This window comes from Eriocheir sinensis, chromosome 11, assembly GCF_024679095.1.
Source record: "Eriocheir sinensis breed Jianghai 21 chromosome 11, ASM2467909v1, whole genome shotgun sequence".
Lineage (NCBI taxonomy): Eukaryota > Metazoa > Arthropoda > Malacostraca > Decapoda > Varunidae > Eriocheir > Eriocheir sinensis.
The window spans coordinates 5,970,334-5,985,795 of NC_066519.1; the positions used below are offsets into that span (position 1 = coordinate 5,970,334).

The following is a 15,462-nucleotide window of genomic DNA, read 5'->3' on the forward strand; positions in this document are numbered from 1 at the left end:
GTTTTTGGAGGGCATAATTAAAGTTCCACAGGTGTTAAGTTCACAGGTGTTAATTTTTTTGAAGGTGGTAAGTTCCACAGGTTCTAAGTTTTTGGAGGTGATAATTTAAGTTCCACAAGTTCTAAGTATTTGGAGGTGGTAATTGAGGTTCCACAGATGACAAGTTCCACAGGTGCAAAGTTCCACAGGGGCTAAGTTCACAGGTGTTGAGTTTTTGGAGGTGATAACTTCCACAGGTGCTAAGGTTATGAGTGTTATGATTAGAGTAAGTTCTCCAGGTATTAATTTTCCCCTGTGCCACATCCCCCCGGTGCTAACGAACCTCCTTCTCCAGGTGAACGGGCACGACGTGAGCGGGCTGAGCCACACTGAGGCGGTGCAGGTGTTCCAGGAGGCGGAGGAGCCCATCCTGGTGCAGGTGTTGCGGCGCCCCCACAACAACAACACCCAGCAGCACCCGCCCTCGCCCCCCGCCCACGCCCACGCCCCGGGAAAGCAGGGGAGGAAGGGCGAGGAGGAGGAGGAGGAGGAGGCGCGGGAGGAGGAGGGGAGTGTGAGGGATGGAGATAGCAGCACAACGGGGACGCAGACGGAGGTGAGTTGGGTTGGGTTAAGTTAGGTTGAGTTGAGGAGGGTTGGGTTGAGTTGGTTTGGAGGGTTGGGTTGAGTTGGGTTGAGGAGGGTTGGATTGAGCTGGGTTGGGTTAGGTTGAGTTGAGGAGGGTTGGGTTGAGTTGGGTTGGGTTGGGTTGGGTTGCGGAGGGTGGAGGGAGGGTTATGTGCGGGGGCGGGGAGGGAAGGGGGGTAGAGGATGAAGAGGGAAGGAAACTAATGAAAAGAAAGAAAGTGGAGGAGGAACTAAGGGAAAGAAAGAATGAGCGAAGGAAAGAATTGAGTGGAGGAAACAGAGAATAAGGAAAAAAAAAGGATAGGGGTGGGGATGGAAGGGAAGGGAAGGGGAGGGGGTTGTGTGTGTGAGGGTAGGGAGAGGAGAGGAGGTGTGTGTGTGTGTGTGTGTGTGTGTGTGTGTGTGTGTGTGTGTGTGCGCTTCATCATCATTATCGTTTTCTTCTTCTTTTACTATTACTTATGTTACTACTACTACTACTACTACTACTACTACTACTATTACTACTACTATTACTACTACTACTACTACTACTACTACTACTACTACTACTACAGCTCCTATTTCTTCTTCCTATTAGACTATCATTTTTCACTCTTGTTCTTCTATTATCTTTTTTACTCTTTTCCTTGTTCTTGTTTTTCTTCTTTTTCTTCTTCTTTTTCTTTTTCTTTTTCTTCTTTTTCCTCTTCTTCTTCTTCTTCTTCTTCTTTTTTTTTCTTTTTTTTTTCTTTTTCTTTTCTTTTTTCTTTTCTTCTTCTCCATCTTTTCTTCTTCTTCTTCTTCTTCACTACCACATCACCACCTCCTCCACCACCACCACCACCACCTCTCACTCATATCACCCCACCCCACTCATCCCTCTCCATTACAGATTTCCCTGATGGGCGTGAGCGAGTGGGAGGTGGCGGCGTCAGCGTGGGCGGCGGCAGCGGCGGGCGTGGGCGTTGGTGTGGGTGACGGGAGCGATTCTGACTCCCCGGACGGCGACTACATCTTCCCCGGCGATCTCCCGCAGTCGATCTCGCAGTACTTGGAGCAGGAGATTGACCTTGAAGTGAGTGGCAGAGAGAAAGGGAGAGAGGAAGAGAAGTGAAAGGAGTAAGTGAAATGAAAGAATAACTGGAGGAAGGGAGAGATAAAGGAAAACATGTAAAGGAAGGAAGAATTGAGTGGAAGAAAAGAATAAGGTAGGTGGAGGAATGAACTGAGTGGAGGACAGTATGAGGTGGAGGAGGAAGTAGATAGAGGAAACCGTAGATGGAGGAAATTAGTGGAGGAAAGAAGGTGGTAGAGAAAATGGGGAGGAAAAAAAGGGTGGAGGAAAGAACCGGGCGGAGGAAACAGAGGATGAAAGAAGGAGAAAGGAAGAATGAAGGAAAATGGTTGAGGATTGATGTAAGAAAAGATGATGGAGAAAGAAGGAGAGGAGGAAAGAAAAAGTGAGCGATGTGTGTGTGTGTGTGTGTGTGTGTGTGTGTGTGTGTGTGTGTGTGAGAGAGAGAGAGAGAGAGAGAGAGAGAGAGAGAGAGAGAGAGAGAGAGAGAGAGAGAGAGAGAGAGAGAGAGATTTCAGACCATCATTTTGGGAAGGAAGAAAAAAAATACGTAAAAATCTGGAAGTAAGAAATGAAGGAAAGAAGGAAGGAAGGAAGAAGGAAGGAAAGAATAAATCATAGGAGAGAGTAAGTGGAGGGAAGGATAGATGAAGGAAAATATATAAAGGGAGGAAGGAATATAGTGGAGGAAAGAATGAGATGGAGGAAGAAGTAGAGAGAGGAAACTAGTGGAAGGAGAGAAGGTGGAGGAGGAAATGAGGGAAGGAAAGAACTGGATGGAAGAAAGAAGGAGAGTGGTAGAGGTTGAATGGAAGAAAGAAGGAAGGAGAGAAGAAAAGAAGGAAGAAAGATAGAAGGAAAAGGAGAATGGAGAATGAAAGAGAGGAGGAAAGGAAATTGGAGGATAAGAGAAGAAAGGAGAATGGAGGGAAAACAAAAGAGGAGAAAACAGTGAATGGAGGAGAAGGAAAGTCGATAATTAGATGTTTAGGTAACGCTTTTTTCCCCCCCTCCTCCTCCTCCTCCTCCTCTTCCTCTTCCAACAATCGGACGAGAGTAAGTTCAGGAAAGCAATTACTGATGATTGTTCGTGTGTGTGTGTGTGTGTGTGTGTGTGTGTGTGTGTGTCATATCACCAAAGAAACGCCCGAAACCTCTAACAACCCTTAAGGAAGCTTCAAATCCTCCTCTGCCCCGCACCAAGGGAATCCAACACTCTATAGCACACCTTCATGGGATCCAAACCTTTCCAGTGACCCGCGTGTTATGGCTAATCGGGGAGTTTTCATGTTGGCCGTTTTCTTCCTCCTCCTCCTCCTCCTCCTCCTCCTCCTCGCTATGAAAAGAAGATTAGGAGATGAGAGAGAGGAGGAAAGGAGGGAGGAGAGGAAGAGGAGGAAGGAGGAAAGAGAGGAGGAAGAAAGGGAGAGACAGAGGTTAGATATTATTGTCATTGATCTCTCTCTCTCTCTCTCTCTCACAGCGATGTCTCCTTAAACCCTTTTTTAGTGCGTTTTCATCTTTTGTTCTGAGAGAGAGAGAGAGAGAGAGAGAGAGAGAGAGAGAGAGAGAGAGAGAGAGAGAGAGAGAGAGGACACAAAGGAAGAACAAACAATAGCAGACCTGCTGGTCCTTACGAGGCTGTTTGTGACAAGCTACACTAACTATCTAATCAAGGGTGGAAGATGAAGGACATCAAAGGCGAAGGCTCCTCCCAACCCCCCTATCCCTCCAGCCAAAGCTGGCAGGAAAGGAAAAAAAACCATGCAGCATGGAAAAACTGCATGGAAATTATGTAGGAAAGAGGAAAGAACTACCATTACTGCTACCACTAACCGGGCGATAAAAGCGGACAAGGACTTCAGTATTCGAAAGAACTTAACGTTATTACGACAATGAGTAATATCTTAGTTGCTGGTTGGATTCAAAACACTTGTCTAATCTATTCTTGAAGGTCGTAACTGTTGTACTATCAACATCACAGGGTAGAGAGCTCCAAACATTAACTACTCGATTGAAGAAGAAGTATTTGGCTTCGTGCGACGAGAATCTTTTACCACTTATCTTCAAATTCTGATTTCTTCTTGTTCATTTGATCGATCAATTGTAAAGTAATCTTCCGCATTAATATCACTGAATCCTTTAAACATTTTAAACACTTCTATTAGATCGCCTCGCTTTCTTCGTTTTGATAGACTGAATAAATTTACTTCATTAAGCCTTTGTTCATATGATAAATTTCTCAACCTAGGAATCATCTTTGTTACTCTTCGTTGAACCCGTTCCAACTTTTCTATGTCTTTTCTGTAGTAGGGAGACCAAAACTGTACACAGTACTCTAGACGGGGTCGAACCAACGAATTATACAGTTTTAATATTACTTTTTCCGATTTATTATTAAAGACTCGTCCGATGAAGCCAACCAATTTGTTTGCAGTTTTAACTACCTCTGAACAATGCTGACCGGGCTTTAAATCGCTTGATATAGTGATTCCAAGATCCTTTTCTTTGCTTACTGCAGAAAGTTGTTTGCCATTCATTACGTACTGAACGCGATTGTTATTTTTTTCCGATGTGCAACACTACATTTGTCAACGTTAAATTTCATTTGCCATTGATTGGCCCAACGTGCAAGTCGATCTAGATCTGATTGTAAAGCTTCTTCGTCGAGTGTCGCAATTACTTTACTAGCAATTTTTGTGTCATCAGCAAATTTAGATACTTTGCAAGTGAGCCCATCATCGATATCATTAACATAAATTAAGAAGAGCATGGGGCCAAGCACTGATCCTTGAGGTACGCCGCTTCTGACATCGAGCGTCTGCCAGCACCTGGAACCTATTGAAGGTAGTGGGGGTCAGTAAATTCTTGGTTGCCTGCTTCGGTTTGGCTCCATTCCTTACAGGTTAGAACCCGACATCCTGTGATGCAGGAAGAGAAGCGTTAAGTGGGGCAGGCTGGAAGATGTCCTGTGAGGCAACCTGGGAGTTAGCCTGTGAAGCAGCCTGGGGGTTGGCCTGTGAAGCGGGCTGGGGGTCAGCCTGTGAAGCGGGCTGGGGGTCAGCCTGTGAGGCAGGCTGGCGGTTGTCCTGTGAGGCAGGCTGGGGGTTAGCCTGTGAGGCAAGCTGAGGGTTAGCCTGTGAGGCAGGCTGGGGGTTAGCCTGTGAGGCAGGCTGGGGGTTAATCTGTGAGGCAGGCTGGGAGTCAACCTGTGAGGCAGGTAACACGTCCTCCCGTGAAGCAGGAGATTCGTCTGGAGAGGGCACAGTCTCGGTGGAGGGCCTCTCCACCATCGATGGTGGAGTCACTGCCACATTATTTGAAACAAATTCCTGAAGGGCTTCGAATTTCTTTTCAAGATCATTATGTTTGACTTTCCATTCAGTCACAGCCTTCTGAAGATGTAATCTTTGAACGCAGAGGCGGCAAGTTTTACTCAGCTGGAAGAACTGAGCTGCAAATCGTCCGGGACAGACGTCACACTTAAGGTTCGAAGGCATTGTTAGAAATTTAAGCGAGTTTACAGTTTCGGCAAATATTAAAAGCGCTTTCGAAATAACTTAAAATGTGACCATAAATTGAGTTGGATAAAAATTGTGCATGGAAACTAGATACTGCTGTGTTAGATGCCTCCAACACTGGGAGTTCGCTCCTACAGGGTCTTGAAAACGCCTCAAAGACCAATCCCTTGTCCTGAGCCTCGGTCACGAGAGAGACTTTCACAACCCGGCGCTTTTCAGCTATTGTCCTCGAAGTTTTGTCCCATAGAACGGGGCCGGCGTAGTCACATAGAGCAGAGCTGGCAAGGGAGGAGAGGAACCAGCAATTCGTTCCCACTTTCCGAAACGTCTAACCCAACTCTGCGACCCTTTCGAGGCCTGGCCAGTGGCACCTGTCACCAGGTGTTCTTCACCAACTCTAGAGAGTATCAGACGCCCTTCCTGAGAGACCAAAAAGCTGAAATATTCCTTGAGTATAAGAAAAACCCTCAGAAACTCCACCTAGAAGCCGGGAGGTACAACCTCAAATGGCCCACGGAAGACATCTCTTTCAGGAGAAAACAAGAACCAGCTGTTATGCAGACTAGGGATGGGAGTACCGTCGATAGAGGGGAGGGACGGGAAGCTCACACCGACAACTGGTTCCCAGGGAGGCTTTTTAGTGTAGAGGTCGCCACACTCCTCTACACCGCAGGCCTAAATAATTAGGCACGGTCCAGCTGACTAGGAAACTCCAGCCATTGTCTCATAAAGAGATCCTCTGCCTGCAGTCCAATCCACCACTGCTGCTGCCCAGAGGCTTCACCGTGACCCTGGCACGGGAGACAGATCAGGTATTACACCTTGTCCAAGGGTGACCTGAGACTATGCAGGGCAGGGACGTCTAGTTCCCTGAGGTGAAAACACTTCACCCGCATACCCGGAGGGTATGCGGGTAGATATAGATAGATAAAGAAAGGAAGATAGATAGATAGATGGATAGATCGGGAGAAGAGAGAGAGAGAGAGAGAGAGAGAGAGAGAGAGAGAGAGAGAGAGAGAGAGAGAGAGAGAGAAATTCATAGAGAGATAATTGAAGGAAAGTGAAAGGGAGGGAAAGGGAAAGTCAGAGAGGGAGAAGGGAGGAGGGTTAGAAGGGAAGGAAGGAAGGAAGGAGAGGGAGAAAATGGAGAAGGGGAGAGATGGAGGGGAAAGCAAAACGCATGAGGGAGAAGGAGAAGAAGAAGAAGAATTATAACAACCAAAACACCACCACCACCACCACCACCACCAACAACAACAACAACAACAACAACAACAACAACAACACACACACACACACACACACACACTTTTATTTCATTCCTTCATTCCTTTTTTCATTCGTTTATATAATAATAATTCCTTTGTTTCCCTCCTTTATTTCACTAATTCATTCATTTACTTCATTCCTTTACTTTATTTCCTTCCTCTATTCCTTTATTTCATAATTTAATTTCCTTATTCCTTCCTTCCTTCATTTATTTCACTCCTTTATTCCATTCTTTTATTCCTTCATTTCTTCGATTCCTTCCTTTATTCCTTTACTAATTTTTTTATCCCTTCCTCCTTCCCATTAATCTTTCCTCCATTCCTTTATTCCTTCTTCTATTCCTTTATCCCTTTCTCCTTTCCATTATTTTTTCCTCCATTTCTTTATTCCTTCTTCTTTTCCTCTATTCCCTTACTAATTCCTTTATCCCTTCCATTATTCTTTCCTCCATTCCTTTATTCCTTCCTCCATTCCTTTATTCCTTCCTTCCTTCCTTCCTTCCTTCCGTCACTCCGCCTTGCCGTGCTGGGTCGTGGCCGCGGTAATCAGTGAGGTAATGAGGACAAAGGAAGGACAATTACTAACATATTTTCACTTCTCTTTGTCCCTCAAGTTCTTTTCGTAAGTTTTCTCCCCTCGCTTATATTTATTTTCATATTATTTCTCTTTCTTTCGTTCGTTCTTTTTTTTATCTTTTCGTCTTTTCTCTTCGCTTCTCCTCTTCTCTCTCTCTCTCTCTCTCTCTCTCTCTCTCTCTCTCTCTCTCTCTTCGTCATCCTCTCCTTGTTTATTTTGTTCCCTCTTTCCTTCGCTCGTTCCTTCCTTCCTTTCTTCCTTTCTTCTTTTCCTCCCCCTTCCTCCTCACTTCATTTTCCTTCTCCTTTTCTTCCTCACTCTCTCTCTCTTCCTTCCCTTCCTCTCCTCCCTTTATCTTCCTTTCTCTTCTCCCTTCCTCTTCCTCACTCTTCCTTCCCCATCTTTAATCTTCCTCCCTCTTTCTCTTCCTTTTCCCTCCTCCTTCCTCATACTCCTTTCCTCCCTTTCTCCTCTCCCTTCTCTCTTCCTCTTCCTCACTTCCTTTTATTCCCTTATTCCTCTCTTTCTCTTCCTATCCTCCCTCTCTCCCTTCCTCTTCCTTTCCCTCCCTCCCTCCCTCCCTCTCTACATCACAAGGAGAAACAATAGAAGAAAATTTATCCTTCTCCAGAAAACCAATTAGACTTTGGTCTCTCTCTCTCTCTCTCTCTCTCTCTCTCTCTCTCTCTCTCTCTCTCTTCTTCCTCCTTTCCCTCCTTTTCTGCCTTCTCTTCCGCCTCTCTCTCTGCTTCTTTTCTTTTTTTGTTTTTAGAGTGAAAAATTTGTACAGGTTGGTGATTAGAGAGAGAGAGAGAGAGAATGCATAGATTGAGCATTTGATTATGTTATTTTCAATCAATTCTCTCTCTCTCTCTCTCTCTCTCTCTCTCTCTCTCTCTCTCTCTCTCTCTCTCTCTCTCCATTAGGATGATCAAAGCCTCTCTAAACCGCTTCTTGAAAACTGGACACACAACAAACACTGGATTCTGATGCTGGGTTATATCATCGATTGTTTATCCTCCTCCTCCTCCTCCTCCTCCTCTTCTTCCTTCTCCTCGTCTCCTTCTTCTTCCTACAATTGCTTTTCCTCTTCCATTGTCTGTTATCCTCCTCTCTTCCTTCTTTTTCTTCTGTCTATATTTCTCCTCCTCTTCTTCCTTCTTCTCCTCTTGCGTTTCTCTCTCCTTCTCTCTTTTCAGGCTTTTTTTGCTTGTTTTCTTCTTCCTTCTTAACTTATTTCAACTTCTCCTCTGCGTCTATTTCCTTCTCTTCCTTTTCTTCGTTTTCCTCCTCCTCCTCATCTTCTTTTTCTCTCCTATTTCTTCTTTCCACTTTTATCAGTTGTCCGTGTTTCCGTATCTTTCTACTTTTTCTTTTTCTTTTTAATTTCACTTCTTTTTCATCAAAATTTTCATCTTTATCTTTTTCTTCTTCCTTTTCGTATTTCCTCTTCTTCTTCTTCCTCCTTCCCATTTTTCTCTTTTCACTCCTACTTTTCTTCCTCCTCCACTTTAAACTTCTCCTTCTCTTTTACCTCCTCCTCCTTTTTTCCTCTTCCCCTTCCTCCTCCTCAAACTTACCTCTTCCTCCATACACACACACACACACACACACACACACCTTCATCTCTCTAATGGACACGTTTACCAAGTCTGGAAGTTAGAATAATCTTTTTTTTTTGTCTTGGGTTGAGGGAAGGATGGATGGCGGCCTGGCAAGCGAACAACAGGAGGAGGAGGAGGAGGAAGAGGAGGAGGAGGAGGAAAAAGAAGCAGAAGAAGAAGAAGAAAAAGAAGAGGAAGAAATAATAATAATAAAATGAAAATGTCAATGAAAACGAAAAGAGAAAGTAGAGAGGAAAATGGATCAGAGGATAGGAGGAGGAGGAGGAGGAGGAATGGGTAAAGGAAGGAGGTTAAGGAATAAGAGAGAGAGAGAGAGAGAGAGAGAGAGAGAGAGAGAGAGAGAGAGAGAGAGAGAGAGAGAGAGAGAGAGAGAGAGAGAGAGGCTGATTCTATTCTCTTTATATATTCCTCTTAACTTACCTGTATGAGACACTAATTGTGGCCTCTCACTATTCAAGTAAACTTCTTAAAGTCGTTTGAACCGAAATCGAACCGAGCCGAATCTTCAAACGATCGCTCAGTCACTTCAGTTCATATTCTCAGACGCATTCGGCTCGCTCAACATCTAGTCGGTTTGTCATAAGTGTTTTCACGTTCATGGTGTAGGAGCCTTGTCAAACTATCTCTAGGCCCATAAAACTACCCATGGAAATAGTATTAACTCAACCTCTACGAAAGCCTTACCAAATCTGTGTGTGTAAGGTCGGTATGCTCAGACGCTTTCGGCTCCCACAATTAGTTCCAAAGTCACAAAAGAGATTAGTCGCCTTCACATGGGTGGTTTTCTACGTTCATGGTGTTGAGGCCTTGTCAGACTGTCACTAGGCTCATGGAAATACTAACACAACCTCTACCAAAGCCTTAAAAAATGTGGATGTATGAGTCACGAAATGTTGGAGAAGATGGCAGTAAGTGTTTCATCAGGAGCTCAGAGACCGCGCACGATGCTTCGGACGTTCAGAGAGAGAGAGAGAGAGAGAGAGAGAGAGACTAAATACCTACCTAACATTTGTACTTATAACTTTCAATTCCTTCCCTTACTTCCCTCCCTCCCTCCCACCCTCCTACCCTCTTCTTTCCCTCCCTTCTCCCACTTTCCCTCTCTCCCTCCCACCCAAACCCTCCTAACCAGTCCCCCTTCCCCTTCAGGAGATCATCTTGGAACGCACCACGGAGAATGAGAAACTCGGCCTCACCCTCTACTACAGCAACGCCCCCGCCCCCCCGCCCACGCACGTAGCGGAGCAGGACCCGGGGGCAGCAGAGGACGAGGGCGGGGGCGATGGGGGGGCGGGGCAGCAGGCGTACAAGGGCGTGGTGACGGAGGTCCTCGTGTCCCAGATTGAGCAGGGGACGGTGGCGAGCAGGGACGGCAGGCTGAGGATAGGCGACCAGATCTTGCAGGTGAGTACAGAGAAGGGTAGAGAAGAGAAGAGCAGGGAAGGGAAGAAAACAGAACAGCAGGGAAGAAAAGAGAACAGCAGGGAAGAAAAGAGAACAGCAGGGAAGAAAAGAGAACAGCAGGGAAGAAAAGAGAACAGCAGGGAAGGGAAGAGAACAGCAGGGAAGAAAAGAGAACAGCAGGGAAGAAAAGAGAACAGCAGGGAAGAAAAGAGAACAGCAGGGAAGAAAAGAGAACAGCAGGGAAGAAAAGAGAACAGCAGGGAAGAAAAGAGAACAGCAGGGAAGGGAAGAGAACAGCAGGGAAGAAAAGAGAACAGCAGGGAAGGGAAGAGCAGAGAACAGCAGGGAAGAAAAGAGAACAGCAGGGAAGGGAAGAGAAGAGAACAGCATGGACGGGAAAAAAAGAGAACAGCAGGGAAGGGAAGAAAAGATAACAGCAGGGGAGGGAAGAAAAGATAACAGCAGGGAAGAAAAGAGAACAGCAGGGAAGGGAAGAGAAGAGAACAGCAGGGAAGGGAAAAAAAGAGAACAGCAGGGAAGGGAAAAAAAGAGAACAGCAGGGAAGAAAAGATAACAGCAGGGAAGAAAAGAGAACAGCAGGGAAGGGAAGAGAACAGCAGGGAAGGGAAAAAAAGAGAACAACAGGGGAGGGAAGAGAACAGCAGGGAAGAAAAGAGAACAGAAGGGAAGGGAAGAGAACAGCAGGGAAGGGAAGAGAACAGCAGGGAAAGGGAAGAGAACAGCAGGGAAGGGAAGAGAACAGCAGGGAAGGGAAAAAAAGAGAACAGCAGGGGAGGGAAGAGAACAGCAGGGAAGAAAAGAGAACAGCAGGGAAGGGAAGAGAACAGCAGGGAAGGGGAAAAAAGAGAACAGCAGGGAAAAAAAGAGAACAGCAGGGAAGGGAAAAAAAGAGAACAGCAGGGAAGGGAAGAAAAGATAACAGCAGGGAAGAAAAGAGAACAGCAGGGAAGGGAAGAGAACAGCAGGGAAGGGAAAAAAAGAGAACAGCAGGGTAGGTAAGAGAACAGCAGGGAAGAAAAGAGAACAGCAGGGAAGGGAAGAGAACAGCAGGGAAGGGAAAAAAAAGAGAACAGCAGGGGAGGGAAGAGAACAGCAGGGAAGGGAAAAAAAAGAGAACAGCAGGGGAGGGAAGACACGATAACAGCAGGGACGAAAAGAGAACAGCAGGGAAGAAAAGAGAACAGCAGGGAAGAAAAGAGAACAGCAGGGAAGGGAAGAAAACAGCAGGGAAGGAAAAAAAAGAGAACAGCAGGGAAGAAAAGAGAACAGCAGGGAAGGGAAGAAAACAGCAGGGAAGAAAAGAGAACAGCAGGGAAGGGAAGAGAACAGCAGGGAAGGTAAGAGAAGAGCAGGGAAGGGAAAAAAAGAGAACAGCAGGGAAGAAAAGAGAACAGCAGGGAAGAAAAGAGAACAGCAGGGAAGGGAAGAGAAGAGCAGGGAAGGGAAAAAAGAGAACAGCAGGGAAGAAAAGAGAACAGCAGGGAAGAAAAGAGAACAGCAGGGAAGGGACGACAACAGCAGGGAAGACAAGAGAAGAGCAGGGAAGGGAAGTGAACAGCAGGGAAGAAAAGAGAACAGCAGGGAAGGGAAGAGAACAGCAGGGAAGAAAAGAGAACAGCAGGGAAGGGAAGAGCAGAGAACAGCAGGGAAGAAAAGAGAACAGCAGGGAAGAAAAGAGGACAGCAGGGAAGGGAAAAGAAGAGAACAGCAGGGAAGGGAAGAGCAGAGAACAGCAGGGAAGAAAAGAGAACAGCAGGGAAGGGAAGAGAAGAGAACAGCAGGGAAGGGAAGAGCAGAGAACAGCAGGGAAGAAAAGAGAACAGCAGGGAAGGGAAGAGAACAGCAGGGAAGGGAAAAAAAGAGAACAGCAGGGAAGGGAAGAAAAGATAACAGCAGGGAAGGGAAGAGCAGAGAACAGCAGGGAAGGGAAGGGAAGAGACCAGCAGGGAAGGGAAGAGCAGAGAACAGCAGGGGAGGGAAGGGAAGAGAACAGCAGAGGAGGGAAGGGAAGGGAAGAGAACAGCAGGGAAGGGAAGAGAACAGCAGGGAAGAAAAAAGAACAGCAGGGAAGGGAAGAGAACAGCAGGGAAGAAAAGAGAACAGCAGGGAAGAAAAGAGAACAGCAGGGAAGGGAAGAGCAGAGAACAGCAGGGAAGGGAAGAGCAGAGAACAGCAGGGAAGGGAAGGGAAGAGAACAGCAGGGAAGGGAAGAGCAGAGAACAGCAGAGAACAGCAGGGAAGGGAAGAGAAGAGAACAGCAGGGAAGGGAAGAGAACAGCAGGGAAGGGAAGAGAACAGCAGGGAAGAAAAGAGAACAGCAGGGAAGGGAAGAGAACAGCAGGGAAGGGAAGAGAAGAGAACAGCAGGGAAGGGAAGAGAACAGCAGGGAAGAAAAGAGAACAGCAGGGAAGGGAAGAGAACAGCAGGGAAGAAAAGAGAACAGCAGGGAAGAAAAGAGAACAGCAGGGAAGGGAAGAGCAGAGAACAGCAGGGAAGGGAAGAGAAGAGAACAGCAGGGAAGGGAAGAGAAGAGAACAGCAGGGAAGGGAAGAGCAGAGAACAGCAGGGAAGGGAAGAGCAGAGAACAGCAGGGAAGGGAAGATAAGAGAACAGCATTGAAGGGAAAAGAAGGGAACATAGATAGAAATAGAAAAAGAAAATAGGAAACAAGAATAGATATAAGTATAGAATGAAAATAGAAAAGAAAAAGCAGAAAGCAGGGCAAGATAGAATACAAGGCAAAACAAAGCAGCAGAAAACAGAGAAATGTAGAACAGTTAAGTAGGTAAGGTTAGTAATAGGCCTACATGCACCCTAGTTAGTTTAGGCCCCAAGGCACATTCATATTTCTCAAGCACATTCTTAGCACAGAAATTTATGTGTGGGTCACCCTAAGCCTTCGTCCTGGGGTTGAGTGGACATTGCTGGGCTCATGAATATAATGTGGTGATTTGTCATGGGTGGTGGTGGTGGTGATATGGGTGGTGCTGGTGGTGGTGGCAGTATGTAAGAGGGTGGTGATAGTGGTGTGGTGGAAGCATTGTGGTGGTGGTTGTGGTGAAGGGTGTGATGTGATGACTAATTTTTTTTTCACGATTTTTTTTTTTTTTTTTTTTTGAAATTTCTTTGCCATTTTTTCAATTTTTTTCCCTTTTCTCATTATTCACCTTTTTATCATTATTTTTTTTGCCATTTTTTCATGTTTTTTGTCTTTTCCTCACCTATTTGTCATCTTGTTTTACCATTTTCTCATATTTTCTTTGTGTGTGGAACCAGCGAGTTACAGGCCCTATTTTTCTTGGCATAGCACTTGGGTTCATATTCTCAGACACTCTCGGTTCTCACAGCAAACATTTCCTAAGACCACAGAGGAGATTAAACGGGTTCTCATCAGCGTGTCTTCACATTCATGGTGCAGAAGCCTTGTCAATTAACCCAGTAGCAGCAGGGATAATGTTTCTTAATGGTCCCTCTAAGCGAGAAAAATGAGAAAAAATCATCACTCACACAAACCATTTCATAATATATATCAAAGCATTTGTGATCAGTTTATGTATCATCTATTTTGGGGGGTTTATATCATGGCACAAATTTGGCCCGTCGCTGCTGCTGGGTTATCTATCACCAGGCTCATAACACAACCCATGGAAACACTAACACAACCTCCACTAAAGCCATATTATGAATGTGTAAGCCCTGCATTGTTATAAGAATGTGTCCCTTGATCTGTCTTCTTGTGCTGTAAGAAATATAGATGACCAACCTTCCTTTCTGCCTTCAGATCAATGGTGTGGAGCTCACTACCAAGGCTCAGACCGAGGAGCTGTTTGCTGGCTGTGGCACGAGGGTCAGCCTGCTAGTCTCCCGCACCCAGTATTACGTGAGTCCTCGAGTCTTGGTTGTGGTGTGTGTGTGTGTGTGTGTGTGGTGTGTGTGTGCTGTGTGTGTGTGCTGTGTGTGGTGATGTGATGTGGTGTATGTTTGATTACAAGGAAAGGTGATTTTTCTCTGACTTATTTACTTTGTTTTTCTCCAACTTTTTGACTGATTTTCTTTGATTTTCTCCAACTTTTTGACTGATTTTTTATTTTCTCCAACTTTTTGACTAATTTTCTTTGATTTTCTCCAACTTTTTGACAGATTTTTTATTTTCTCCAAATTTTTGACTGATTTTCATTGATTTTTTCCAACTTTTTCCTCACTGACCGTTTTATCTGACTGTTCTTGTGTTGACCGTCGCCTTTCCCCCCAGGACGAGGATGACCTGGTGGAGGGCGAGGTGCTGGAGGACGTGGTGGAGGAGGAGGAGGAGGTGGAGCTGCTGGAGGCCAACTCGGAGTTCCTCACAAGCAGGTCAGTCAGCTGGGAGGCAAGACAATGGGTGTCGTGTTGTCAGTGTTTTCCTGTATTGGTGGGAGTGTGTTTGGTTCGAATAGAGCTTTATGGAACGAGCAAGTGTACAAATAGACATACGCGTGATTTTTTAAATGTCGTATTAGTCTTAACAAAAAATGTGGTTGATTTGTCTTTTTTACCCACTTTTCAAGGCATTGCTAGTTGGTTCTGTTGATCTGTTTATCACTTTTAACGACTGACACTTGGAAATCTGTAGATAAATTGAAAGTTTTTAAAGGCTGTACCACAAGCTCTTTAAGTCAGGGGCAGTTACAGGGGGGGGGAGGGGGGCTCCCCCCCTCAGAAAATCTTGAGTGTATGTGGATAGTGGGTACAAAACTGACTCGCTTATAAATGTGCTGCAACTATAATACGGAATGTGTCGTCTGCTGTAGGCATATGCAGGCGCGGATAAGGGCGTGGGGAGCCAGATGAGATAGCCCGGGCCCCCCCAAAAAAATATTAGGATAACTGAAACATTTGAAATATCCATGAATTGAGAAAACATAAAATATATTTAAGATACCCCTAAAAAGCTAGAGAGCTGGGGAGCGAAACCAGCCGCCGCTAGATAGCTCTGGACGCTGTTCTCCAAACTTTAAAAAAATCCTCCTCTATAGGTTCCTTGGGCTTTACTATGCGGAGGTGGACGGGATGCTCAGGCAAGATTTAAATTTTTTCGGTGTTTGATGTAATTTTTCACTCCTGCAGGGTTAGAGCACAACGGGCACGTGCCCAGGGCCCCGCGCTTTTATGGGCCCCGCACTCATCTAACAATCTATATACTCGTACAGGGCCGTAGTACGCCGTACCCAGGGGGGGGAGGGGTCAGGGGTGACGGATGATCCCCCCCTCTCATCTGCTAAAATGTCCACTTTCTGAGAGTCAAAATGAAAACTGTTACCTTTCTGTTGCATTTCTGGAGAACTCAGGATTTTCTCTATTTATTTTCAGTAATTGTATATTG

General features: G+C 45.6%; 1 protein-coding gene across 1 annotated transcript in view; it reads left to right on the plus strand.

Moving 5' to 3' along the window:
- The first annotated feature begins 241 nt into the window (after positions 1-241).
- The window catches only part of LOC126996800 (PDZ domain-containing RING finger protein 4-like), a 35,601-nt gene continuing 20,380 nt past the window's right edge, over positions 242-15,462 (plus strand). Inside the window, exons 1-5 of the mRNA XM_050857663.1 lie at positions 242-595; positions 1,502-1,684; positions 9,825-10,079; positions 13,882-13,980; positions 14,353-14,453. Of these exons, the coding sequence (XP_050713620.1) occupies positions 248-595; positions 1,502-1,684; positions 9,825-10,079; positions 13,882-13,980; positions 14,353-14,453 (986 nt within the window). The 5' untranslated portion in view covers positions 242-247. The remainder of the gene's footprint in view (positions 596-1,501; positions 1,685-9,824; positions 10,080-13,881; positions 13,981-14,352; positions 14,454-15,462) is intronic.